This window comes from Emys orbicularis, chromosome 8 (genome assembly GCF_028017835.1).
Source record: "Emys orbicularis isolate rEmyOrb1 chromosome 8, rEmyOrb1.hap1, whole genome shotgun sequence".
Classification (NCBI taxonomy): Eukaryota; Metazoa; Chordata; order Testudines; family Emydidae; genus Emys; species Emys orbicularis.
In genome coordinates, this window is record NC_088690.1 from 29542026 (window position 1) to 29552974 (window position 10949).

Consider the following 10949-nt stretch of genomic DNA (forward strand, 5'->3'; position numbering starts at 1 on the left):
CAGTTCTTTCTTCTTTCATTGCAGTATGTTCAAAGACAAAGCATACACTCAGGAGATTTGGATTACACCTCAATTTTAAAATGTTATATACAAAAAAAAATCTCTCCAAAACAGTTTAGTAGATAATTTATTTACGAAATAATCCTTGAAACATTACTAAAAAACAAATATTGTATTTTGCTTCTAGGAAGATGAAAGTGCCATGAATTGTTCTTTTGCCTCAGCCTTAATATTTCCTTTCTATTTTAACAAAACTTTACTGAAATACGCACATACATACATCAATCTCTATAAATGTTTGCAAATATTTTAATATTTCATTCAAAATTCCCCTGGCACAATGAATTATCATCAGAAAATATTATGACTAACCTGAGATTCTCATTCTGAATATTTTCACATTTTATAAGCAACTAGAAATGAACATAGGGTCCTTTTATTCAGCCTGAGTTTTGTGTAAAGAAATTTGAAAAACACCACTCTAGATCAAGGAATCTATCCTCTTAGTTGTCAGGAATCACAGAATTTCAAGATGAAAAATTATCTATTAGATTATCCAATCCATCTCTCTACTGATGCAGGATTCTTCTCTCGGCAAGATCTACATGAAATTTATCTAAAGACAGATTTTTTCACTAGCATCAGAAATCACAGCGGTACTGTGACTACAATCATCTAATTCAAAAATGTAGACACTTAAAAATGTTAATTATGAAATCAATGTGTTTAGACAGGTCATAAGAAATGCTTATCATATACACTTTAGAATGCAGCTTTGAGCAAAATGGGTGCAAGCTTTCTTTGAAGCCTGAGGTTTTCTGGCTTTTGAAGTTGTAAAAAACCTCACAATATTATGTAAACATAAAAAGAATATTGAATTCTTCAGTTTCACTGGCAACAAAGCTAAATTCTACAAATAATTAAAACCTTCACAACTCGTCGGTGTATATTTTTAGATATAAAGTTTACAGAATAAAGAACAGTAACTGTGTTAAAAGCATTTGTGTTGAGCAGAACACCTCATTCTCATATGCTCTCTTTTAAATGATTCAACATACATATGTTGTTAATATATATTATGAGTGTCGAGTTCAAGGTCTGATGCCAGTTATGAAAATGAGAATAACCAGAACCTGTTAAAACAGTGTTAATGCAATGTTAAATACTTTCTAAGGTATAAAAATACTGCCTTAAGCAGAGACTGACAAGATGAAGTTTTGCTTGTAACCAGTGCATGCTTGCAAGAAGGCATAATACAGAATATTAGCCATAACTACCAATTAATTTTCTACATTCTAAATCCAGAGGTAGTGTTCACTATCTTATATAGTTGCTATGGTCTCAAGGCTCGCCACATTGCTTCAGTCTGCTGCTCTGCTACAGAACTTCTGGAGTAGTCAAGACAATTTCCATTCCACATGCCAATACCCCTTAAACCACGTTTCTTTGCATACGTTGCCTTCAGGGAAATGCTCTGTGGATTATCGTACCATACTTGATGAAAATGACCAAGAGAGTCCTATAAAAAGTGGATAAGTACATTTGTGTTAGCATATATAAACACCGTATACAAAGAGGTTAAATGCAATGAATCAAAACTATAATTATAAATGAAGTAAAAACTCAGATGAATAAAATGTGTACAATGCTTTTCCAGACTTACATTTAAAAGCTCTACAAACAAGACAATCTAAAATTCCATTTCCAAAAGTGCAAAGAAGCTCCTGAAAAGGATGTGTGTGTGTTTAGTTTAAAACCAAACCAAATCAAACCAACAACCCACAACTCCAGCTGTCTTTCTTCTACAATGCATAGACCAATAAACATCTCTGCTTTCTTACTAGTATGCTTCTCTGATCTCCAGACAAGCAACCACAAATGAGTTACAAAGATGTTTGTATTAATTTAGGTTAAATGAGATGACTAGATCTGTGGGTATTTTAATGATAAATTTAATTTAAAAAGCTGATAATATCAAAGGCTCGGGCTAGGATTTCAATCGTGTAGTTTAATCTAATAAATGAAATTAGGTCACAGAGTATGTGGTTTTGTTCCTAGCAATAAACATAGATTTAGAGAAAGTTATGGAATTTTGCCAAATAAAAATTATATTGCTTTCAGCTGGTGATGATTTTTAAGAGCTTTTAGTCATCAGTGCATTAAAGTTATACAAAATTTAATACCAGGTAACTGACAATCCATCACCAACGGAACCATAAGAAATATTTACAGCTTTTCAGTCCACAATAATAATATATGGGCTCAGTCTTCCACTGCATCCAGATTGAGTTTGGACACAGTGAAGAGGGGAAGCCAAAAGAAGACAGTTGCAGCTCCCTGATCTTATGCCACCCAGCACCAGCAGAAATTAAGAGCAGCTGGGAGCCTGTTTTAACTTACATCACTGGCATAAGGTTCCTTAGGGGCCTTATGACAAGGGAGGATAGGCATAGTGGAACTCTGTCCTACCAAATCCCCTTCCTGGCATTACATGCATCCTCCCTCTCAATGAAGAGGTGGTAGGCTAGATCAGGAGCCAGCTCTGCCGCTTCTGCCAGCCTTGTGTAGGGGAACTCTCCATTGACATAAGTTAAACTGGAATCTATCCATTCTGCAACACATGAGCATCACAAAGTGGACAGATGACACCCGAGAATCTAGCTTTACAAGAACAGAACTAAGGTTCATGTACATTTAGTCCACAGCTCATAAACGTTTGTCTAGGAAACTGCTTACCTTATATTCATAATATGGAGCCTTCTGCTCCTCATCCCACAGGCTCCCAGAAATAGAACTATTCACCTGCTTCATTATTGTTCCATAGGTGACCTGACGCCCTGCAGCATCACTGCATGGAGCCCCTCGGAAAGAAATATTTGGGAGGGAACAAACGTGATCCTGAAAAAACAGGAGTTCTGGTTCATGTTACTTGGATTTATTAAACCCTTCAGAAGGGATAAGCCTGGAAGAAAATCAGAAAGAGGCACCTGCTAAAAATAACTAAATATCCACACCAGATATGGATTACTATCTGTTTCAGTAAAATGTAGAGAAAGAAGTTCAAATAATTCAACTTTAATTGAAATAAGTAACTTCCAGCTCCTCATACCAGTCTACTATGGGAAACAAATAGCACTAATATTCACTTTATATTATTTGTATAATAAAAACAATAAAATAAAACAAACAAACAACTCAATAATACTTTGTACTTGTAGCCCCCTTGCCAATTAGGGGCCTTCAGAGAAGCAGGTCTCACAAAGAGGAGCAGAGGCACAGACTGGAACTTCAACTGAGACTGCTTGACTCACCTATGCTTGAGCCCCAGTGTCTGTAGGGGCTGGCCCAGGAACCTGACTGACATGCCTGGACAATCAATTGCAGGTCCCAGAGAGCCTTCAAATGCCTGGGACCCATGACTGAGCATGGCAGGGATCACGTGAGGAGGGGAGAGCTGATTTCAGAAAGTCATGTTGGAAGAGAAGCAGCCTCAAGAGAGTGTCTCTCTGCAGTAGAAGGGGAGATGGCCATTTTGACTCTCCCTATCAGAGGGCCTGAGACTGACCTGGAGCCCCTAGCTCCACAACAGAGAGACCAATCCCAAGATTCTGCTGCACCAGTGAGGACTGAAAGCCAGCTGAACCCGACAGTCAGGGCTCAAGGCCACCAGGGACTCCATTCAGCTGAAAGGAAGGACTAGCAGCTTCCCAGGAAGGGATACCAGCCATCCACATCAAACTCCAGTCCCTCCACCCCAAGATAAGGCCTTTAGGGAGCACTGGTGGAGGGGGGAGAAAGGAGGATGAGATTTTTCTCATATCAATTTAGTTTATAGGCTTTTATTTGCAGGATTTTGGGGGTAAGGAGTTTATTTAACATCTTTGATTCCTTTGCCTGTTCTCTTCCCCTTCCTTTTAATTTACCCCTATCCTTTTCAGGAATAAAATGCTATTTACGTAATTCCTTGATTTATTGTACCCATAAATTATAATATCCTAGAGGTCATAGGGTTGATTACTGATTTGTGCAACTAGACACCAGATGGTGGCACCAAGCACTAAGAGCTCAGGGACCACTGGTCCTAAAGGGGGTCACCAAATCCCAGCAGAGGGATAAGAGGCTCCACTACCTTCAGAAGGGATCAGGCTGCCCCACAAGAGGGAGCTACATACTTACATAGCTCTTTTCATCGAAAGATTTCAAAGCACTTTCAGGTGCCCAAGTATCATCATCTTAATTTTACAGAGGAGGAAAGGGAGGCACAGAGGTAAAATGACTTGCCTGGGCTCACACAGTAAGTCACTGGCAGAACCAACTAGAACACTGATATCTTAAGTCCCAGTCCTGTGCTCTTATCTGAGAGACCACAAAGTCTTTGCACTTCCTTACTGTAAAAAAAAAAACTACCAAAAATTATATAGCATATCATAGAAAATAATATCAAAAACAGTTACAATAGAACTGCCTTCATCTTACCTTAGACAAATCCAGACATCTATAATCATAGCCGTACCAGGGAACACCCATCACAAGCTTCTTAGGCTCAATGCTCATACTAATGTAGTCATCATATCCTAATTTAAAAGAAAATATGAATTTACTTGCATGCTTCTTTTTTCTGCTGTATATATTTACTAACATGCCGATGTAATACAAGGTAATATAGTTAATGCAAATCCATATGGGTTTATGGAAAACAGACCCCGTCAAACTAACTTGTTATCTTTTTTTACGAGATTACTAGTTTGGTTGATAAAAGATAAGAGTGTTGTCGTAAGATTTCGGTAAGGTGTGTCATGCGATATACCACTTTTTGATAAAAAAACTAGAATGATATAAAATTAACATGGCACATATTAAATGGATTAAAAACTTGCTAACTGATAGGTATTAAAATGTGTAACTACATATGGGGAATCGTTTTTGAGTGGGTCTATCTCCAGTGGGGTTCTGCAGGAATTGTTTCTTGGCCCTACACTGTTTAGCATTTTTACCAATGACCTGGAAGAAAACATACAATCATCAATGATAAAGTTTACAGATGACACAAAAATTAGGGGAAACAGTAACCAAGAGGACACATCACTGATTCAGAGCAATCTGGAATGTTTGGTAAACTAGGCACAAGCAAATGATGTGTGTTTTAATACAGCTAAATGTAAATGTATACATCTAGGAACAAACAAGGCAGGCCACACTGACAGGACAGGGGACTCGATTCTGGGAGGCAGTGACTTTGAAAAAGATTTGGGGGTCATGGTGGATAATCAGCTCAATATGAGCCCCTAACATAACGCTGTGGCCGAAAGAGCTAATGTGATCCAGAGATGCATAAAAAGGAGAATCTCAAGTAGGAATAGAAAGGCTATTTTACCTCTATACTTGGCAATGGTGTGACTGCTGCTGGAATACTATGTCCAGTTCTGGTGCCCACAATTCAAGAAAGATGTTGATAAATTGCAGAGGGTTCAGAGAAGAGCCATGAGAATGATTAAAAGATTAGAAAATATATAGTGATAAACTTATAGTGATAGACTGAGCTCCAAAGAGAAAATTAAGCAGTGACTTGACAACGGTCCATAAGTATCTACACGGGGAACAAATATTTAACAAGAGGCTCTTCAAACGAGCAGAGAAAGGTATAACACAATCCAATGGCTGAAAGTTGAAGCTAGACAAATTCAGACTAGAAATAAGGCATAATTTTTTTTAACAGCAAGAATAATTAACCATTGGAACAATTTACCAAGGGTCTCCATCGCTAATAATTTTTAAATTAAGATTGGATGTTTTTCTTAAAGATACGTTCCAGTAATTACTCTGGGGAAGTTATATGGCCTGTGTGATACAGGAGGTCATAATGATCCCTTCAGGCCTTAGAATCTATGCCTAGAGCAGATTTCTCAACACTAAAGAAGCAAAAGGTTATCAAGGCAGATATTCATAATACAAATACATCTACGGCCCTCTTTCAAATGCAATTCCTTTGGTATAACATCCTTTTACTGTGATCTACCATATGATTAATTTCTTAATAAAGAAAAGTATTAAAAAGACTCAGGTATCAACTTTCTGCGAGACATTAGGAAGCTCCAGGGAAGCGCACCAGCTAGCTTTCATATGGTACCCTGGCCAGCAAGGAAAAACAAAGGGTGTTTCAGTATATGCAGAAAGCTGCCAACATTCTTGTATTTAGAATTCATATTTCAATAAAGTTCTACATGATGCACAGAAAGGAAAGATAAAGTTTAACAGCAGAATAAAGCAGTTCAAGATGTTTCGGTAGCTGATACCCTACAACTCCTGCTCAGGTTGACATAAACAGCATGAGCCATTAACCTGCTGTGGAACCCTGCACATTTAAATAATTTTCAGTCAAGAAAAGTTAAATAGGTGCAGGTGGAGCCGTAGGTAGGTGCCATTTCTGCCTATGCCCTAATCCAACTCTTGCCCATGGGTGTACCTGAATATCACTGAGGGTGACATATATATAATTCAGGTGTCAAATAGCACATAACTGCTCTATGTCCATCCATGGTGCCACAAAAATCTGAAGTACCTATTCCCCCAATGTGAAAATAGTTCTCTTAGTAGATTTTAGTAATATCAAAGGCTTCAAGAAAACAAATAATGCAATCAAAAGGCATTCAATATATTTTAGGGAAAAAAGGTGTCCCCTTCCAATAATGCATTTTAAAAGAGAAATGTGCCAGTTGCTAACATTATTGACTGATTCTTACCATCTAAGGTCTGATTGTAGGGAGCATTGGCTCTTGCAATACATTCTGTCCAGACCTGACTCTGCTCATCATAAGACATCACGAACAAGAAATCACAGGCATCTGCAATCCCACTGTAGTTGTAGCATCTTTTGTCTATGCATGCTGGAGACCAAGCCACATCAAAGGTGACCTGATGGAGAAAACCACAACTTTATATCTAGTGTGTAATTTATGTATTCTGTTGCTTTGCTGTTTTGTTTGTTTTGTAAAGCAGAGCTATGTAAACTTTAATGGGATGTTTTCAAAATGTTGCGCTGTTCGATACCCATGGATCGTAAGAGGAACTGTTCAGCTAAAACCCTGTAAAATAATCAAATATTTCTGAGTTTTCAGAGCAAATCCGCCTTTACAACTATAAAATCAATATGCATAAAAGGGGCACAGTCAAGACTAGTGGGCCCAAAATCTGATTCAACTTTTTTTAAATATGTCTGCAAAGTCTTCTATACGTGTGTAATTTAATACACACACACAAAAATAGAATTAAGAACTATGATCAATGATAATCTATTTAAGAACATGACAGAGAACAGGCAAAGGATAAAGATAAATCTTTAGCAAAGGAAATCTTTAACATCTTTGATTCCTTTGCCTGTTAAATCCTGTTAAAGATTTATCAAGTTTTTCTAACATCATGCTGAACTTATCAATATTTTCAAATTTGCATCTGAAGAAGTGAGGTTTTTTACCTACAAAAGTTTATGCCCAAATAAATATGTTAGTCTTTAAGGTGCCACCGGACTCCTTGTTGTTTTTGCAGACTAACACGGCTACCACTCTGATACTTGACAGTATTTTCAAAGTTTCATTAAGTCATACCAATAACAACAGAACAGTGATTTACCACTGGCAGCCAATACACCAAAAAGGTCTATAATGAAAATACTGTCAATCCCAGCAAAATTGCTTCTATTTTAATATTTGAGTTCCATAAAGGATGCATTTTCAATTATCCTTAGGAGAAAAAGAATACAGCCATTTTTGTTCTGTTTGTACAGCACCTAGCTCAATGAGGAGTTTATATATGACCATAATAATATATATAATTAACAACGCAGACTTAGGAAACAGTGCCAGAGGCTTGAACAGAACTTTACAGACAAGTGTTCTTTACATTATGGAATAAATTGCCGGGACATCACAGATTTAAAAATCTATCATTTTAGAAAATAAATTTTGTTTTCACCTGTGATCCTGGAATTTCTCTATGAAAAGCATCAGTAGTTTCTTTAACCAAAGCTGTTAATGCATAGTATTCAGGTGACATCGCAATAACTTCTTGCTCTATGTCTATATTAATTCCATCCATATACTGCTTTTTGGCCAGGTCCACCTGTCGTGCTATCCAGGCTGTTCTGTTAGCAGAGTCAATAATTTCCTTCACAGGTACATCTCCTAAACAAGAAATCTTAATAAATTACCACTTACTTGAATAACAGTAGATAATGGGGCTGGGGTGGAAATCCTATTCTGCCATATACTTCATCTCCATGCTATATGTGGACTGTATAGCGTAGGCCAATTCAAGTGTGGGGTAGTTTGGTATTTTTTGGTAAAGTTTCCTTGGGGGATCATACCATGGTGTGAGATTATTCCTGAATTTTTCTTTGCAGTTTCATCCCACTACTTCTGGTTATTCCTTCTTTAGCCACTGTGAACTATTGCTCTTCCTTCCTCGAAGCTGACACCTTTCTGATACTTCTGACATAGTGACTCACTCTTCTTGTTTCTTTTAACCTTTCCTTTCAGGCAATCCCTCTTTCTTCCCACAACTTTGTTGCCTTTTTCTGTCTTTTTTGTAATGAGAAGTCCAAAACTCTGTGTACAACATCTAAGTGTGGCCACAAATGAAGGATTTCATATATAAAATAAACCCCAAATATGAACAGCATTTTCAGCCTCATAGGTATTACACTATTTTTTTCTTAACATTTAATTCTTTACACACACCTTCCTCCTAGTATATATTTGGAGCTATTTGCGTCCAAGAACCTCTAAGATTGAGTTATAGCTCTTTAATTCAACATTTGATTTTTAAGCATTATACAAAATACATGGAGCATAGACCTGACACATGTCCTGCATATGTTCTTCCTCTTCCCACTTCTTCCTCTCCATTCCCATGTGACTTCTACTGATCTCTTTCCCAGTAAATCCTTTATTTTGCTGACAATGAAGTCGTTTTGTTACTACTGGGGCAAAAGGAATTGGAGTTTTGCCTGTTTTATACTTTAAAAAAAAAAAATTCTGGGTGGTAGTGTATTATGACCCTATGCAAAAGGGGATATATTATTCCCTTATACATTTAATACATAAATGCCCACATTTCCCTAACTGTAACCAACCTTTTAGTACTACCCTGGCTCCTTTAGAATGAGCATAACACAATAGCTCAGGGTCATACTTTCCAAAAGCTGCCACAGTTGTAATCTGTGACCAATCATAGAACTTCCACGTTTTTCTTCCAACATCAAACACAAAGACCTGCAAAAGCAGAACAAAAAGTAAGTCCCTGGAATCACACCAAATGTCAAACTCTCATGACAGTTTAATTTAAATTAGAACTGCGTCATTCCTTTGCCTTGCAGCCCAAATACATTCTAGGTAGAGTAAAACGTTAAATTATTCATGCTTCTTGAAAGCCAGCTTGTCCTTTACCTTTACAGATTTAGGGCCTGCCAAATTCATCAGCTGACTGGTCTCAAAATGTAAACAAACTGGCGGGAGCTTTGACAGGATCCAATGTCATTTCCCAATAATTCATGCTGACCCAGTTTATAATTTTTTTGTCAAACAGAAGCTGCCAGACCAAATAAACCTACCCTAACTGATTAGATTAACTGAAACAATTTGCTAATGAACTAATTTAGACTCATTTAAAATTTCAGGAAGATCGTCATGGATTACAACTCATTTTATTCATTAAAAACAAGACTGTTGTGATTTAATGGGCTGGATTTTGTAAGAGGTTGACTAAATCATCCCTGTAAAATTTAACAGTAGACCAACATTTGAGGGTCTAACCCTAATCAAATTTCAAAGTTTCACATCTAAAGGTGTAATGACCAGAAAGATACATTAGAGCCCAAAAACGAGAAGCAACCGATTAGCCATGAACACGTGAGTAATAAACACAACAAAATAGCTCACTCCCCAACTCTAGCTTCTGCGCTAAGAGGAGTCACAATTCATATGTACTTCGGCCTCAACCTTTCCCCTCGCTGGCACTGCCAGGCTGGTACAAAGACTCCCCGGCCATAACTGAGGGCTCACAGGCGGGGCTAGGGGTGAGGGGACCCCAAGCGAATCCGAGACTCTCCCCCTGGGAATGGGCGGTGAGGACCGCACGACGACGCCCGCCAGGCCTTTGCAGCGGGGGAGGCAAGGGGCAGTTCGTAGAGCGGCTACAGCCCCAGCCCCAGGCCAGGCCACTGCACCAGGGCCCGGGAGCGGCAGGAGCCAGGGGTCCGAGGCCAGAAGGGCCACAGTGGTGAGCTGAGGAGGCTGAGGCCCGCAGCGCCGACAGGCCGCGAGGCCCTATGGGGGAGGCGGTGCCGGAATCCCCGCAGGCCACAGGGCCCCGAGACCGGCAACCCCGTTCCCAATCCCAGAGCCCCTTGCGGCTCTCGGAGTCGGGATACCTCGAACTCCTGGGTGCCGGCGATCGGGCGACAGAGCGCGGGGTCGCCGCAGGGGCACGCGCCGCTGCTCGAGCCCAGCCGCAGGAGCGCGAGGAGGAGGAGAAGAGGGCAGCAGCGGGAGAGGCACGCGCCGCCCCCCAACAGCCGCTTCATGCTGAGCACTCTCGCTACGTGACCCTTCCCTGACCCGGGCACGCGGCAGGTTGTCAGCTGAGACCCGCACTTCCGCCTCGACTCCAGCTACGGGAAGGGGGGCGGGCCAATCCTCCTGCTCTCGCTGCTGGCCACGCCCCCCCCCCGCAGCAGCGCCAGGGGTCCCATGCAGCTGACAAGAGGGGGCGACACCGGCAGCTGGAGTCCAGGCTTCGGCTGGAAGCGCGCTGGAGGGCGGGTTGTGGGGGAAGCCAGGCTCCCCGCGTGACACCGGCGGGGCGCGGCCCCCTAGCGCGCCGCACAGCCCTGCCCGGAGCTGGGCGTGTAAATAACGCCCGGGGCAGGGAGACTCGGGGCCAGCTCGTCACTGACA

The 10949-nt window shown here is 40.2% G+C and overlaps 1 protein-coding gene across 1 annotated transcript; it reads right to left on the minus strand.

Annotated features, from left to right (window-relative positions):
• Positions 1–295: 295 nt before the first annotated feature.
• Positions 296–10601, minus strand: CTBS (chitobiase). The gene is made up of 7 exons (XM_065409260.1): positions 10424–10601; positions 9128–9266; positions 7969–8177; positions 6741–6912; positions 4477–4574; positions 2737–2898; positions 296–1519 (listed from the first exon to the last, which is right to left on the minus strand). The coding sequence occupies exons 1-7, from the start codon at positions 10574–10576 to the stop codon at positions 1334–1336; spliced, it is 1119 nt and encodes a 372-aa protein (XP_065265332.1). The 5' UTR covers positions 10577–10601; the 3' UTR covers positions 296–1333.
• Between the last annotated feature and the right edge of the window lie 348 nt (positions 10602–10949).